Source organism: Somniosus microcephalus, chromosome 11 (genome assembly GCF_052327205.1).
Source record: "Somniosus microcephalus isolate GS21.2 chromosome 11, FLI_Smic_1.0, whole genome shotgun sequence".
NCBI classification, from domain to species: Eukaryota; Metazoa; Chordata; class Chondrichthyes; order Squaliformes; family Somniosidae; genus Somniosus; species Somniosus microcephalus.
In genome coordinates this window covers 235,289,951-235,308,161 of record NC_140997.1, presented here as the reverse complement: position 1 = coordinate 235,308,161, position 18,211 = coordinate 235,289,951, and the positions used below count along the sequence as shown (strand labels likewise).

The window sequence follows — 18,211 nt, the reverse complement described above, 5'->3', positions numbered from 1 at the left end:
GCACTGGGAGATTATAACTATCAATACCAGCACTGAGAGATTATAACTATTAATCCCAGCACTGGGAGATTATAACTATCAATACCAGCACTGAGAGATTATAACTATTAATCCCAGCACTGAGAGATTATAACTATCAATCCCAGCACTGAGAGATTATAACTATCAATCCCAGCACTGAGAGATTATAACTATCAATCCCAGCACTGAGAGATTATAACTATGAATCCCAGCACTGAGAGATTATAACTATCAATCCCAGCACTGAGAGATTATAACTATCAATACCAGCACTGAGAGATTATAACTATCAATACCAGCACTGAGAGATTATAACTATCAATCCCAGCACTGAGAGATTATAACTATCAATACCAGCACTGGGAGATTATAACTATTAATCCCAGCACTGAGAGGTTATAACTATCAATCCCAGCACTGAGAGATTATAACTATCAATCCCAGCACTGAGAGATAATGGGCTAGATTTTCAGTTGCTTGCGCCAGCAGTTAGCGCCTTAAGAGAAGTGATTTCCGGGCGCTATGCGTGTAGCGCCCGGGCGCAGCGCAGTTTGCGCCCCGCCCCAAATTAAGTTGCCCGTTAGCGCCGGCGCAAAGTTTAGCGCCCGCCCGGATGCGCGCGCAGAAAATGACGTCACATCCTCGTGCAACGCCCTTTGGCCGCCCCGATTGCAAACTTCAGTCGGACCGCCCCATTGTGCGGCGGGCGGCCGGAGCGTTTGGAAAAAGGAACGCAACACAACCAGCGCGGGCCCCGGGGGGCGCTAATTAAAGGGAACGTCCTCTCCAGTATAAAGGCCATCCTTTTTTCTGAAAACAGTCTTGTGCAACGCATTTCTGGAGACACAACAAGGAGGATAGCTAACTGGTTTCAAGCAGCAAGAGCCAGGTATTTTTGGACTCAGGCAATAGCGCTGCAAGTGGCCATTTGGAAATTAGACTGTTTGCCAGGATTTGATGGGGGTTGCATGGGGTGCCAATGCGGAGCTGCAGCTCCATGTCCATAGGGCTCGCAGACGCATTGTGAGAGGGGCAGCCCTGGCTAGAGGCAGAGGGGGCTACAGGCGTCGGCCACGTAGGCCTTACCCAGTCAGGCTATACCGCCAGCAGCGCTCCTACCTAAACATGAGTGCCGCGCGATGTGTTAAAAGGCTCCGATTCCGAAAGGGGGTGATTGCAGAGATCTGCCACCTGCTTCGCCGAGATCTGCGGCCAAAGCTTAGGTGCAGGACGTCTCTGTCGGTGGAAGTGAAGGTGACGGTGGCATTGAACTTCTATGCCACCGGCTCCTTCCAATACGCTGCTGGGGACATAGCAAACATCTCCCAGTACGGCGCGCATCGCTGCATCCGCCAGGTGACCGAAGCACTGTTCAGAAGGAGAAGCCAATTCATCTCCTTCCCCATGGCCCTGGAGAGCCAGCATCAGCGCGCATTGGGATTTTCCAGACTCGGGGAATTCCCCTTGGTGCAGGGCGCCATTGACTGTATGCATGTGGCTTTGCGGGCCCCTCTGGAGCATGGCGAGCAGTATCGCTACAGGAAGGGCTACCATTCTCTGAATGTGCAGCTGGTCTGTGACCACAAGCAGCGCATCATGGCAGTCAATGCCAGCTTCCCAGGCAGCAGCCACGATGCCTTTATCCTGCGGCAGAGTACTGTGCATGACATGTTCCAGGCACAGCCTCCCCCAAGAGGATGGCTACTCGGGGACAAAGGCTATCCTTTGTGCACCTGGCTCATGACCCCGCTCCGCGCGCCCAGGACCGCTGCTGAAGAGGCCTACAACGAGAGCCATCAAACCACCCGCAACATCATCGAGCTAACTATTGGGGTCCTCAAGCAGCGGTTCCGCTGCCTTGATCGCTCCGGAGGAGCTCTCCAGTATTCGCCGGACCGGGTCTCCCAATTTGTGGTGGTTTGCTGCATGCTACACAACCTGGCTATCCGCAGGACTCAGGCACTGCCACCTGACGTTGGACCAGCACCTCAGGAGGAGGAGCAGGAGGAGCATGAGGAGGAGGAGGAGGAGGAGGAGGAGGAGCAGGAGTACGTTCCCAGGAGGGAGCGACCAGGGCCAAGGGCCGCACGACGCCACCTTATTACACGGTACTTCTAAGCCCCCTGTCAGGGAATGGCCAGGGGCCATGAGGGAAGATGAATGCAGCCGCTCCGCAAGCCCTCAGCCGGCGAAGCCAACAAACACTAAGAAGAACAACCATGGAGACTGCATGAATAAAGATAATTTTTTATTAAACAAAAATGAAAAGCCCTTCCCACATGAATCCCCAAAAACAATAAACGGGCCCCACAAAAAGCCCAACAAACGACTCACTCCCACAAACTGGGGAGGAGCCACTCCACCTTTATTGAAACCGGGCCTCAACGTCGGCCTAACGCAAAAAAAAAGCCCTCCAAAAGCACAACCATGGGCAAAATAAAGATGGCCACCGCCATATTAAAGGAAAGCTGGCCACACCCTCTACTGAGTGGCCCGCGAGGGCGAGACCTTGGCCAGCATTTTGCCTCCCCTGCCCTGCCTGCTGCTCCTTCGCAAGCTCTGCCCAGTGGCTGCTGCGAGGCTGGGGGAAGGCGCCTGAGGCTCAGATGCCCTTCCGCCAGATGCCGCTGGGGGGCGGCCTACACGGCGTTTGGGCCTCGAGGGGCCGTCTCCTGAGTGGCGCACCTGAGCCTGGCCACCATCAGCTGCAGCCGCTTGCCCTTGACGCCCCAGAGGGGGAATGGCGGCGACGGATGGCGCAATGTGGGCCAGCTGGCGTCTGGGATGCGCTGGCTGGTGCTGTGGCGCGGTGGCACTCGGCCGGGCCCGCACTGCAGGATCCGCAGCAATCAGCCGACGGCCGGCTTGCTGGGATGGTCCAGCGCGGCGCCTGCCCTGGCGATGCCTGCCTGAGACAGCGCGTGTGGCAGCAGTGAGTGGCCCTGTGGTCCTGGTGTGCGCGCGCATCACATCCGCCAGGGTCTTGACGGCATCAGTTAGCATGCGGCCAGTCGCGGCAGTTGCTGCCCCGAACTCGCGCACACTGGTCGCCAGCGACTCGATGGCCTCAGGCATGCGCCCCACCACGCTCATGAGCTCCGTGTGGCGCCGGTCCGAGTCGTCGGCCATCTGATCGAGCTTCCGCACCTCCTCCGAAGTGAAGGTGTCCGGACTGGAGTCGCGACTCTCCCGCTGGGGAGGAGGGGGCCGAACTAGGGGACCCTTGCCGCGTTGGTGACGGCGAGTGTGCCGAGCAGCAGCACTCCCCTCTGATCCTTCCCCCCTTTGGGGGGAAGGCCGCGGGCCATGCGCACGGCTGCTGGGTGGCTGGACGCCACTGGTCCCAGAAGCTGCATTGCCCTGCGACAGTTCCTCCAGGCACTCGTCCAGTGAGGAGGTGTCGAGCATTTCCTCCTCTCCTGCGGGACGTGACTGTTCCCCCGAAGGTCCGGCTTGCTCCTCCTCCTCCTCCTGGTTGGAGGTGCTGTCACTGGCAGCCTCAGGGTCCTGGTCATCACCAGCTGAAAGCAGGAATGCACAAGAGTAGCTTCAGAGTGAGGAGACGGCGTCAGCGAGGGAGTTAGGACTGGTGGGATTCAGCGCATTGGTGGGACAGTGGCAAAGGAGGTAGCTCGGATGGGCCAGTGCGACGCGAGAGGGCCAAAAGGCGAGGTCCTTACCATTGCCGGGCAGTGGAGGGTCGGATACACTGCACGCTGTGGGGACAATCACACGGGCTCCCATGAGCACACACACGCGCTCCTCCAGCCGAGTGAGCTTCTGCAGCTTGGCGCAGCCACCCCTGGCACGGGCCTGGCGATTAAACGCTACTTTAGCCTGCAAGAGAAAGGACGGGCTGTAAGTGCGCAGTGAAGCCCTGATGTAGTGTGCACTGCCTCCCATGGTGGAATAGCTTGGACAGAGTGAAGCCCTGATGTAGTGTGCACTGCCTCCCATGGTGGAATAGCTTGGACAGAGTGAAGCCCTGATGTAGTGTGCACTGCCTCCCATGGTGGAATAGCTTGGACAGAGTGAAGCCCTGATGTAGTGTGCACTGCCTCCCATGGTGGAATAGCTTGGACAGAGTGAAGCCCTGATGTACTGTCCACTGCCTCCCATGGTGGAATAGCTTGGCCAAAGTGTAGAGTGCCGAATGGCCATTTGATGCTCATGACTGTCCCAATGCTGCTGGCTGAGGGCTGGCCAAAAGGACTTTCAGGTCCCTTTGCCCATCATGTCAGGTGTACATGCAAGAATGAGGAGGAGACTGGAAAGGCTACTCACCCTCACAATCCTGGTCAGATCGTTGTATTTCTTACGGCATTGTGTGTGGGTCCTGGGGGCCTCGCCGGTGAACGTCACCCTCTGGGCGATCTGCTTCCAGGCTTTGGTGTAGTCGTGGTGGGTTGGATTCCTCCCACTGTCTGGAAACAAGATCTTGCGCCTCACCTCCAGAGCTGTGACCATTATGTCCAGATCACCCTCTGAGAAGCGCAGGGCACGCTGACGGGCCTTCTCTGGCGTTGCCATGACTCCCTGGGGCTGAGCAGTAGTGTTGAGGCCTCTTTGCAAGGCTGCAGTGTGCAGGGCGTGGCAGCAGACCAATTCGTCCCTTCCCCCTTTAAGAGCTGGTCGGCACCACGGGGTCTGCTGTCAGTGCAAAAATGACCGCACCCGTGCTGCGCCCCGCCTGGGCGCTATCCCTCTGGACCGCCGGCTTAGCGCCTAAAGAGAGTAGTGGAACGCCTCTTTTAGCGCTCCACCAACCTCTTAGGGCGAAGCCACTGAATTCCCGGCAACGGGGCGCTACTTTGGGGCGGGCGCTAACTTGGGGCGGGCGCTAAGGTTAGCGCCCCAAAACTGCCTATACTGAAAATCTAGCCCAATAACTATTAATCCCAGCACTGAGAGATTATAACTATCAATCCCAGCACTGAGAGATTATAACTATTAATCCCAGCACTGGGAGATTATAACTATCAATACCAGCACTGAGAGATTATAACTATCAATACCAGCACTGGGAGATTATAACTATCAATACCAGCACTGAGAGATTATAACTATTAATCCCAGCACTGGGAGATTATAACTATCAATACCAGCACTAAGAGATTATAGCTATCAATCCCAGCACTGGGAGATTATAACTGTCAATACCATCACTGAGATTATAACTATCAACACTAGACTGATCCCAGCACTGAGAGATTATGGCCTAGAAATTCGCTGGGCTGCGCCACCAGTTAGCGCCCAAAGAGGGCACTTAGTGGGTTTAGCGCCACTGGCCACTCCTCCCGCAAAACTTAGCAGGGCGCTAATGGCGGCGTTAGCCGGTAGCGCTGCGCCACCACCGATGACGTCATCGGTGTGCGCAGCGCCCCGCTACCGCCCCGATCGCGAAATTTGGTAGCGCCCCCCGCTGTAACGCCAGTCGCAATTTGCGACCGGTTCAGGGGGGCCTACCTGCGGCGGTAGAGGCACGGAGGTGCGGGGTGGCCAGTTTTTTTGCTGGCCGCCTGCCAGCGCCTCTTCGCGCAGCCGTCCCCGGCCTCCTGAGACCCCCCCCCCCGCGTTGTGCCGGCTGTCTCCCAAGAGCCCGGCACTTCTCCTCGGTGCCAGGCTCTTTTGCCGGCACTCGCGATCTCAGATCGCGCTGCAGCAGGCCCCTCCCCTTTAAGAAGGGGAGGCAGGCCTGCAGTACGCTGCGGCACGTTGCGCTGCGAACTTCAGTTGCAGCGCCCCAAGACGGATGCGGGGCGCCTCGAGTAGCGCTGCGCTTTCGTTTGGGACACTCAAACTGAATATCCGGCTGGCGCTCGCGACTCCTTCCAGGGCAGTACTTCCGGCGCCCTGGCAAGACTGGCACCCCAAACGGGGCGCCACCGAATTTCTAGGCCAATAACTATCAATACCAGCACCGACAGATTATAACTATCAGTAAAGATTGAACAGGCTGGGGCTCTTTTCTCTAGAAAAGGGAAGGCTGAGGGGAGACGTGATCGAGGTCTTTAAGATTATGAAGGGGTTCGAGAGGGTAGACGTGAAGAAGATGTTTCCACTTGTGGGGGAGACCAGAACTAGGGGCCATCGATATAAGAGAGTCACTAATAAATCCAATAGGGAATTCAGGAGAAACTTCTTTACCCAGAGAGTGGTGAGAATGTGGAACTCGCTACCACAGGGAGTGGTTGAGGCGAAGAGCAGAGATACATTTAAGGGGAAGCTGGATAAACACATGAGGGAGAAAGGAATAGAGGGTTAGGTTGATGGGGTGAGATGAAGAGGGTGGGAGGAGGCTGGTGTGGAGCAGAAACACCGGCACGGAACAGTGGGGCCGAATGGCCTGTTTCTGTGCTGTACACTCAGTGTAATCACAGGGTGACCCTGAGCTTCCGGTTGCCTGTCATTTTAATTCACCGCTCCATTCCCACTCGGACCTCACCGTCCTTGGCCTCTTGTATTGTTCCATGGAAGCTCAATGTAAACTCGAGGAACAGCACCTCATCTTCCGATTAGGCACTTTACAGCCTTCCGGACTCAATATCGAGTTCAACAATTTCAGATCATAACCTCGGCCCCTGTTACTTTTTTACTTATAATTTTTTCCACCCCTTTGTTTCGGGTCTTTTCCCCCCCCCCACCTTTCCTTTTGTTTCTCTCTCCCACCTGGCAGCTATCTCTTATCCTGCCAGTACACTTCACACCTAATCTCAGCTGTCTTTTGTCTTCACTGGCCTATTACCATCTCGTCTGGTTTCGAATACCTTTTATTGTCTCTTTTACTTCTTTTGTTCGATCGCAGCCCTGCCTTCGATCTGTTTTCCAGTTTTGAAGAAGGGTTTCGACCCGAAACATCAACTCAAATTTCTCTCCACGGATGTTGCCTGACCTGCTGAGTTTTTCCAGCATTTTCTGTTGTTATTACCAGTAGCACGTGCCTTGTTCTGTGGCCCTGTCTCATGTCGATGAGGTGCATTAAGTAATGTCGCCTCGGTTGCACTGGGCAGAGCACATTGACTTTAAACATAAGGTCCTAGAAATTCACTGGCGCCCTGTTTCACCAGGGCGCCGGAAGTACCGTCCCGGAAGGAGTCGTGAACGCCCGGCGGAAATTCAGTTTCAGCGCCCCAGACGGAAGCGCAGCGCTACTCGAGGCGCCTCGCATCCCTCTTGGGGCGCTGCAACTGAAAATCGCAGCGCAACGTGCCGCAGCGCCACACGTGGGGGTGGGGGGGGGCTCAGGAGGCCGGGGACGGCTGTGCGAAGAGGTGCTGGCAAGTGGCCAACAAAAAAAATGGCCGCCCCGCACATCCGCGCCTCTACTGCCACAGGTAGGCCCCCCTGAACTGGTCGCAAATTGCAACCGGCATTAAAGCAGGGGGCGCTACCAAATTTCGCGATTGGGGCGGTAGCGGGGCGCTGAGCACACCGATGACGTCATAGGTAGTGGCACAGCGCTAACGGCTAGCGCCGCCATTAGCGTCCCAATAAATTTAGCGGGAGGCGTGGCCAGTGGCGTTAAACACACTAAGTGCCCTCTTTGGGCGCTAACGGGTGGTGCAGCCCACGGAATTTCTAGGCCAAGGTGTTCCAGTTTGCCTTGAAACAAAGCACAGCCCCTGCGATCCGGGACACATACACGCATCAGGTTTAGGAGAGAACCTGGACAGTAGGCTCACGCTAGTAGGTAGAGTTTGGTTAAAGAAAGAAAGACTCAGGCCATCCCAAAATGCTTTACAGCCAATGAACTACCTTCATCGTGTAGTCACTGTTGTAATGTAGGAAACGCGGCAGCCAATTTGCGCACAGCAAGCTCTCACAAACAGTAATGAGATAATGACCGGATAATCTGCTTTGAGGTGTTCAGGGATAAATATTGGACAGGACATCGGGGAGAACTCCCCTGCTCTTCTTTGAAATAGTGCCGTGGGATCTTTTACCTCCACCTGAGAGAGCAGACGGGGCCTCGGTTTAACGTCTCATCCGAAAGACGGCACCTTAGGCAGTGCAGCACTCCCTCAGCACTGCCTAGATTTTGTGGTCAAGTCTCTGGAGCGGGGCCTGAACCCGTGACCTTCTGACTCAGAGGCGAGAGAGAGTGCTACCCACTGAGCCACGGCTGACACGCTTGTGCAGTGCTTGCTGTGATCTTGCGAGCCTCATTGGCTGTTGTAAGACTGGGTCTGAAACAATGCCGCTCCAGTGCTGCCTGGCCGGTACTTTGGGTGAGTCTCGATGGAGATGTTGCAGCCATATTGCAGTGAGATTTGGTAGGCATCCAGCATTTAGCACAGAGAACATCACAGTATAACAAGGTGTTGGATAAGACAGTAGTGGTTATTTTACTAGACTAGTAATCCAAAGGTCTGGGCTAATAATCCACGGAACGTGAGTTCAGATCCCACTGTGGGCAGTTTGAGAATTTGAATTCAGTTTAAAAAATCTGGGAATAAAAAGCTGGGATCAGTAAAAGTGACCACGAAGCTGTCGGATTGTCGTAAAAACCCAACTGGTTCACTAATGTCCTTTAGGGAAGGAAATCTGCCGTCCTCACCCGGTCTGGGCCTATAGGTGACTCCAGTCCCACACCAACATGGTTGACTCTTAACAGCTGTCTGAAGCAAGCCACTCAGTTTGTATCAAACCCGCTACCAGCGGTTCAGGAAGACAACTCACCACCTTCTCAGGGCAACTAGGGATGGGCAATAAATGCCGGCCTTGCCAGCAATGCCCACAACTGAATGAATAAAGAATAATGGACTAATTATAGATGGGAAGCAGATTCCCAACGTTGAGTCTGGAGAAGTACGACTCTCAGGCACACTGAGTCGAGAGATCTGTGTGCTTGATGAAACACTGATACTGGAGAATGATAAACATTAAGGTTTAAAGTTCCTTTGCTTCTTCCTGAATCATTCATCGAAGTCTTAAAATTACTAGTTAATTATAATCTTAACAGCCAACCACACCTTCAAGTAGAGGAACGCAGTGCGACCCATTCTTGGCTCGAGTGCAATACTGAGATTCCTTCAACTGTGGTTGAACGTACAACAACAACTTGCATTTATACAGCGCCTTTAACCCAGTGAAACATCCCAAGATGCTTCACAGGAGCGTAAATCAGACAAAATTTGACACCGAGCCACAGAAGGAGATATTAGGACAGGTGACCAAATGCTTGATCAAAGAGGTCGGTTTTAAGGAACGTCTTAAAGGAGGAGAGAGAGGCGGAGAGGTTTAGGGAGGGAATTCCAGAGCTCGGGGCCCAGGCAGCTGAAGGCACAGCCGCCAATGGTGGAGTGATTAAAATCAGTGATGCTCAAGAGGCCAGAATTAGAGGAGCGCAGAGGTCGCGGAGAGTTGTGGGGCTGGAGGAGGTTACAGAGAGAGGGAGGGGCGAGGGCCATGGAGGGATTAGAACACAAGCGCAATAGAAAGGAGGAGCCATTGTGCATTCCTTCTGTTCCAAACTGAGAGAGATACTAAGCCCCCGCCCCCCCGCCCCCCTCCCCCCCGACACCGCCCCCCCACTCACCCGATTTTAACCTATCCGTCCGGCGGGATTGTGACAGTTTTGAGTTGGACGATTATTTAACCCGCCTGATTTTACTCCTCATTGACTTTAGTGGGCTGTAAAATCGGAGTGTAAATCGAGGGTCCGACTCGAGGCTTCAAGATACACCAGAAAAATGTAGGAACCTTCTTTGCTTTTGTCGCCCGCAGACTGGTGGAAGAAATCAAGCTGAAGTGTAGTGGTCTTCAGCTGCAGAATGAAGATGTCTACATGGCCACTACATTCGAGGACTTCATGCAGATGCTCGTGAGGAAACTCCGAGGGGAAGATGATGAAGAGGAGCTGGTGATAGACTATGTATGCAGATTTTGCATTGATAACCCACACATCAAAGAGTAAAGATTAGCCTCATTTCTAAAAGTAGAATTACCTCCAGAACATAAGATAGCAACAACAAGATAAGATCAGAGTCTCAGCCAGTTTGTAATTCTCTCTGTCATAACCCCTATCTCTCCACCCTCTACTGATTCAGGAATTGATTCACAAACCTATGGAATCATAGAATGTTATAGTACAAGAACACACCTCAAGTCAAATCCCACTCTCCCCCTCACTCCCCGAACCCTTTATGATCCCACCCAGTCTAATCCCACTCTCCTCCTCACTCCCCACATCCTTTAATATCCCACCCAGTCTAATCCCACTCTCCCCCTCAACCCCGTACCCTTTAATATCCCACCCAGTCTAATCCCACTCTCCCCCTCACTCCCCATACCCTTTAATATCCCACCCAGTCTAATCCCAATCTCCCCTTCACTCCCCACACCTTTTAATATTCCATCCAGTCTAATCCCACTCTCCCCCTCACTCCCCACAACCTTTAATATCCCACCCAGTCTAATCCCTCTCTCCCCCTCACTCCCCATACCCTTTAATATCCCACCCAGTCTAATCCCAATCTCCCCTTCACTCCCCACACCTTTTAATATTCCATCCAGTCTAATCCCACTCTCCTCCTCACTCCCCACATCCTTTAATATCCCACCCAGTCTAATCCCACTCTCCCCCTCAACCCCGTACCCTTTAATATCCCACCCAGTCTAATCCCACTCTCCTCCTCACTCCCCATACCCTTTAATATCCCACCCAGTCTAATCCCAATCTCCCCTTCACTCCCCACACCTTTTAATACTCCATCCAGTCTAATCCCACTCTCCCCCTCACTCCCCATACCCTTTAATATCCCACCCAGTCTAATCCCACTCTCCTGTTCACTCCCCACAACCTTTAATATCCCACCCAGTCTAATCCCACTCTCCTGTTCACTCCCCACAACCTTTAATATCCCACCCAGTCGAATCCCTCTCTCCCGCTCACTCCCCATACCCTTTAATATCCCATTCAGATTTATCCAACTATCCCCCTCACTCTCCATACTCTTAAATATCCCACCCAGCCTAATCCCAATCTCCCCCTCACACCCCGTATCGTTTAATATCCCACCCAGTCTAATCGCAATCTCCCCCTCTCTCCGCGTACCCGTTAATATCCCATCCAGTCTAATCCCACTCTTCCCCTCACTCCCGACACTCTTTAATATCCCACCCAGTCTAATCCCACTCTCCCCCTCACTCCCCATACCCTTTAATATCCCACCCAGTCTAATCCCACGCTCCCCCTAACTCCCCATACCCTTTAATATCCCACCCAATCTAATCCCACTCTCCCCCTCACCTCTCCCCCTCACTCCCCGTACCCTTTAATATCCCACCCAGTCTAATCCCATTCTCCCCCTCACTCCTCATACCCTTTAATGTCCCACCCAGTCTAATCCCACTCTCCCCCTCACTCCTCACACCCTTTAATATCCCAAACAGTCTAATCCCACTCTCACCCTCAGTCCCCGTACCCTTTAATATCACACCCAGTCTAATCCCACTCACTCCCCGCACCCTTGAATATCCCACCCAGTCTAATCCCACTCTCCCCCTCACTCCCCACACCCTTTAATATCCCATCCAGTCTAATCCCACTCTCCCCCTCACTCCCCGTACCCTTTAATATCCCACATAGTCTAATCCCACTCTCCCGTTCACTCCCCACACCCTTTAATATCCCACCCAGTCTAATCCCACTCTCCCCCTCACTCCCCTACCCTTTAATATCCCACCCAGTCTAATCCCACTCTCCCCCTCACTCCCCGTACACTTTAATATCCCACATAGTCTAATCCCACTCTCCCCTTCACTCCCCACACCCTTTAATATCCCACCCAGTCTAATCCCAGTCTCCCCCTCACTCCCCCTACCCTTTAATATCCCACCCAGTCTAATCCCCCTCTCCCCCTCAGTCCCCGTACCCTTTAATATCCCACCCAGCCTAATCCCACTCTCCCCTCACTCCCCATACACTTTAATATCTCACCCAGTCTAATCCCACTCTCCCCCTCAACCCCGTACCCTTTAATATCCCACCCAGTCTAATCCCAATCTCCTGCTCACTCCCCACACCCTTTAATATCCCACCCAGTCTAATCGCACTCTGCCCTCACTCCCCACCCTTTAATATCCCGCCCAGTCTAATCCCACTCTCCCCCTCACTCCCCGTATCCTTTAGTATCCCACCCAGTCTAATCCCACTCTCCCCCTCACTCCCCGTACCCTTTAATATCCCACCCAGTCCAATCCCACTCTCGCCCTCACTCCCCGCACCCTTTAATATCCCACCCAGCCTAATCCCACTCTCCTGCTCGCTGCCCGTACCCTTTAATATCCCACCCAGCCTAATCACGCTCTCCCCCTCACTCCCCCTACCCTTTAATATCCCACCCAGTCTAATTGCACTCTCCCCCTCACTCCCCGTACCCTTTAATATCCCACGCAGTCTAATCCCACTCTCCCCTCACTCCCCACACCCTTTAATATCCCACCGAGTCTAATCCCACTCTCCCCCTCACTCCCCGTACCCTTTAATATCCCACGCAGTCTAATCCCACTCTCCCCATCACTCCCCATACCGTTTAATATCCCACCCAGTCTAATCCCACTCTCCCCCTCACTCCCCGCACCCTTTAATATCCCACCCAGTCTAATCCCACTCTCCCCCTCACTCCCTATGACCCTTTAATATCCCACGCAGTCTAATCGCACTCTCCCCCTCACTCCCCGTACCCTTTAATATCCCACCCAGTCTAATCCCACTCTCCCCCTCACTCCCCGCAATGTTTAATATCCCACCCAGTCTAATCCCACTCTCCCCCTCACTCCCCGTACCCTTTAATATCCCACCCAGTCTAATCCCACTCTCCCCATCACTCCCCATACCCTTTAATATCCCACCCAGTCTAATCCCACTCTCCCCCTCACTCCCCGTACCCTTTAATATCCCACCCAGTCTAATCCCACTCTCCCCCTCACTCCCCACACCCTTTAATATCCCACCCAGTCTAATCCCACTCTCCCCCTCACTCCCCGTACCCTTTAATATCCCACCCAGTCTAATCCCACTCTCCCCCTCACTCCCCACACCGTTTAATATCCCACCCAGTCTAATCCCACTCTCCCCCTCACTCCCCGTACCCTTTAATATCCCACGCAGTCTAAACGCACTCTCCTCCTCACTCCCCGTACCCTTTAATATCCCACCCAGTCTAATCCCACTCTCCCCCTCACTCCCCGCACCCTTTAATATCCCACCCAGTCTAATCCCACTCTCCCCCTCACTCCCCGCACCCTTTAATATCCCACCCAGTCTAATCCCACTCTCCCTCTCACTCCCCGCAACCTTTAATATCCCACCCAGTCTAATCCCACTCTCCCCCTCACTCCCCGCACCCTTTAATATCCCACCCAGTACCCTTTAATATCCCACCCAGTCTAATCCCACTCTCCCCCTCACTCCCCATACCATTTAATATCCCACGCAGTCTAATCCCACTCTCCCTCTCACTCCCCGCAACCTTTAATATCCCACCCAGTCTAATCCCACTCTCCCCCTCACTCCCCGCAACCTTTAATATCCCACCCAGTCTAAACGCACTCTCCTCCTCACTCCCTGTACCCTTCAATATCCCACGCAGTCTAATCCCACTCTCCCTCTCACTCCCCGCACCCTTTAATATCCCACCCAGTCTAATCCCACTCTCCCCCTCACTCCCCGCACCCTTTACTATCCCACCCAGTCTAATCCCACTCTCCCCCTCATTCCCCGTACCCTTTAATATCCCACCCAGTCTAATCCCACTCTCCCCCTCATTCCCCGTACCCTTTAATATCTCACCCAGTCTAATCCCACTCTCCCCCTCACTCCCCGCACCCTTTAATATCTCACCCAGTCTAATCCCACTCTCCCCCTCACTCCCCACACCCTTTACTATCCCACCCAGTCTAATCTCACTCTCCCTCTCACTCCCCGTACCCTTTAATATCCCACCCAGTCTAATCGCACTCTCCCCCTCACTCCCCATACACTTTACTATCCCACCCAGTCTAATCCCACTCTCCCCCTCACTCCCCGCACCCTTTAATATCCCACCCAGTCTAATCCCACTCTCCCCCTCATTCCCCATACACTTTACTATCCCACCCAGTCTAATCCCACTCTCCCCCTCACTCCCCGCACCCTTTAATATCTCACCCAGTCTAATCCCACTCTCCCCCTCACTCCCCACACCCTTTAATATCCCACCCAGTCTAATCCCACTCTCCCCCTCACTCCCCACATCCTTTAATATCCCACCCAGTCTAATCCCACTCTCCCCCTCAACCCCGTACCCTTTAATATCCCACCCAGTCTAATCCCACTCTCCCCCTCACTCCCCATACCCTTTAATATCCCACCCAGTCTAATCCCAATCTCCCGTTCACTCCCCACACCTTTTAATATTCCATCCAGTCTAATCCCACTCTCCCCCTCACTCCCCACAACCTTTAATATCCCACCCAGTCTAATCCCTCTCTCCCCCTCACTCCCCATACCCTTTAATATCCCACCCAGTCTAATCCCAATCTCCCCTTCACTCCCCACACCTTTTAATATTCCATCCAGTCTAATCCCAATCTCCTCCTCACTCCCCACATCCTTTAATATCCCACCCAGTCTAATCCCACTCTCCCCCTCAACCCCGTACCCTTTAATATCCCACCCAGTCTAATCCCACTCTCCTCCTCACTCCCCATACCCTTTAATATCCCACCCAGTCTAATCCCAATCTCCCCTTCACTCCCCACACCTTTTAATATTCCATCCAGTCTAATCCCACTCTCCCCCTCACTCCCCATACCCTTTAATATCCCACCCAGTCTAATCCCACTCTCCTGTTCACTCCCCACAACCTTTAATATCCCACCCAGTCTAATCCCACTCTCCTGTTCACTCCCCACAACCTTTAATATCCCACCCAGTCGAATCCCTCTCTCCCGCTCACTCCCCATACCCTTTAATATCCCATTCAGATTTATCCCACTATCCCCCTCACTCTCCATACTCTTAAATATCCCACCCAGCCTAATCCCAATCTCCCCCTCACACCCCGTATCGTTTAATATCCCACCCAGTCTAATCGCAATCTCCCCCTCTCTCCGCGTACCCGTTAATATCCCATCCAGTCTAATCCCACTCTTCCCCTCACTCCCGACACTCTTTAATATCCCACCCAGTCTAATCCCACTCTCCCCCTCACTCCCCATACCCTTTAATATCCCACCCAGTCTAATCCCACGCTCCCCCTCACTCCCCATACCCTTTAATATCCCACCCAATCTAATCCCACTCTCCCCCTCACCTCTCCCCCTCACTCCCCGTACCCTTTAATATCCCACCCAGTCTAATCCCATTCTCCCCCTCACTCCTCATACCCTTTAATGTCCCACCCAGTCTAATCCCACTCTCCCCCTCACTCCTCACACCCTTTAATATCCCAAACAGTCTAATCCCACTCTCACCCTCAGTCCCCGTACCCTTTAATATCACACCCAGTCTAATCCCACTCACTCCCCGCACCCTTTAATATCCCACCCAGTCTAATCCCACTCTCCCCCTCACTCCCCGTACCCTTTAATATCCCACGCAGTCTAATCCCACTCTCCCCCTCACTCCCCGTACCCTTTAATATCCCACCCAGTCTAATCCCACTCTCCCCCTCACTCCCCGCACCCTTTAATATCCCACCCAGTCTAATCTCACTCTCCCTCTCACTCCCCATACCCTTTAATATCCCACGCAGTCTAATCCCACTCTCCCCCTCACTCCCCACACCCTTTACTATCCCACCCAGTCTAATCCCACTCTCCCCCTCACTCCCCACACCCTTTAATATCCCACCCAGTCTAATCCCACTCTCCCCCTCACTCCCCGTACCCTTTAATATCCCACGCAGTCTAATCCCACTCTCCCTCTCACTCCCCGCACCCTTTAATATCCCACCCAGTCTAATCCCACTCTCCCCCTCACTCCCCGCACCCTTTACTATCCCACCCAGTCTAATCCCACTCTCCCCCTCATTCCCCATACCCTTTAATATCCCACCCAGTCTAATCCCACTCTCCCCCTCACTCCCCGTACCCTTTAATATCTCACCCAGTCTAATCCCACTCTCCCCCTCACTCCCCACACCCTTTACTATCCCACCCAGTCTAATCCCACTCTCCCCCTCATTCCCCATACCCTTTAATATCCCACCCAGTCTAATCCCACTCTCCCCCTCACTCCCCGCACCCTTTAATATCTCACCCAGTCTAATCCCACTCTCCCCCTCACTCCCCACACCCTTTACTATCCCACCCAGTCTAATCCCACTCTCCCCCTCACTCCCCGTACCCTTTAATATCTCACCCAGTCTAATCCCACTCTCCCCCTCACTCCCCGCACCCTTTAATATCTCACCCAGTCTAATCCCACTCTCCCCCTCACTCCCCGCACCCTTTAATATCCCACCCAGTCTAATCCCACTCTCCCCCTCACTCCCCACACCCTTTACTATCCCACCCAGTCTAATCTCACTCTCCCTCTCACTCCCCATACCCTTTAATATCCCACGCAGTCTAATCGCACTCTCCCCCTCACTCCCCGCACCCTTTAATATCCCACCCAGTCTAATCCCACTCTCCCCCTCATTCCCCATACACTTTACTATCCCACCCAGTCTAATCCCACTCTCCCCCTCACTCCCCGCACCCTTTAATATCTCACCCAGTCTAATCCCACTCTCCCCCTCACTCCCCACACCCTTTAATATCCCACCCAGTCTAATCCCACTCTCCCCCTCACTCCCCACACCCTTTAATATCCCACCCAGTCTAATCCCAATCTCCCCCTCACTCCCCACACCCTTTAATATCCCACCCAGTCTAATCCCACTCTCCCCCTCACTCCCCGCACCATTTAATATCCCACCCAGTCTAATCCCACTCTCCCCCTCACTCCCCACACCCTTTAATATCCCACCCAGTCTAATCCCACTCTCCCCCTCACTCCCCGTACCCTTTAATATCCCACCCAGTCTAATCCCACTCTCCCCCTCACTCCCCGCACCCTTTAATATCCCACCCAGTCTAATCCCACTCTCCCCCTCACTCCCCGCACCCTTTAATATCTCACCCAGTCTAATCCCACTCTCCCCCTCACTCCCCACACCCTTTAATATCCCACCCAGTCTAATCCCACTCTCCCCCTCACTCCCCACACCCTTTAATATCCCACCCAGTCTAATCCCACTCTCCCCCTCACTCCCTGTACCCTTTAATATCCCACCCAGTCTAATCCCACTCTCCCCCTCACTCCCCACACCCTTTAATATCCCACCCAGTCTAATCCCACTCTCCCCCTCACTCCCTGTACCCTTTAATATCCCACCCAGTCTAATCCCATTCTCCCCCTCACTCCCCACACCCTTTAATATCCCACCCATTCTAATCCCACTCTCGCCTCACTCCCCGCACCCTTTAATATCCCACCCATTCTAATCCCACTCTCCCCCTCACTCCCCGTACCCTTTAATATCCCACCCAGTCTAATCCCACTCTCCCCTCACTCCCCGTACCCTTTAATATCCCACCCATTCTAATCCCACTCTCCCCCTCACTCCCCATACCATTTAATATCCCACCCAGTCTAATCCCACTCTCCCCCTCACTCCCCATACCATTTAATATCCCACCCAGTCTAATCACACTCTCCCCCTCACTCCCCATACCATTTAATATCCCACCCAGTCTAATCCCACTCTCCCCCTCACTCCCTGTACCCTTGCACAGTTTTGAAGTTCTGGAAAGAATTGATTTGAGCAGGTGGGTTAGATGATACATGAGCTGTGGAATGATGGGGTTCGATCGGTGAAATGGCCTTTCTTGTGGCTTCTCATATTATTCGGGAATGTAATCACGGGGATGATTCCCAATAGGCTGAATGGACTGAGCTGGTTCACTCCAGCACGACCCTCACCAGTACATGGGGTCACTAACCCTTGGCTGGTGCCAACCAGCATCTGATGTGTCTGGAGTTCGGTAGGTGGGGCGGATCCGTACAGGGACTGAGCGCGCACTCTCTCTGGGGACTATCCCTGCGTGTGTCCATCAGTAGAGGATGGGGATGGTTCCAGCACATGTTGGACACCTGACTGACCAAACAGAGTTAGGTATCTGATCGCGAGCTCCAGGGTGATCAGCTTTGGCTGTA

General features: G+C 53.6%; 1 protein-coding gene across 2 annotated transcripts in view; it reads left to right on the top strand.

Moving 5' to 3' along the window:
• The window catches only part of aldh1l1 (aldehyde dehydrogenase 1 family, member L1), a 154,468-nt gene that overhangs the window by 76,163 nt on the left and 60,094 nt on the right, over positions 1–18,211 (top strand). For both annotated transcript variants that reach the window (XM_086002160.1, XM_086002161.1), the window contains one exon: positions 9,748–9,895. In XM_086002160.1, coding sequence (XP_085858286.1) covers positions 9,748–9,895 — 148 coding nt within the window. The remainder of the gene's footprint in view (positions 1–9,747; positions 9,896–18,211) is intronic.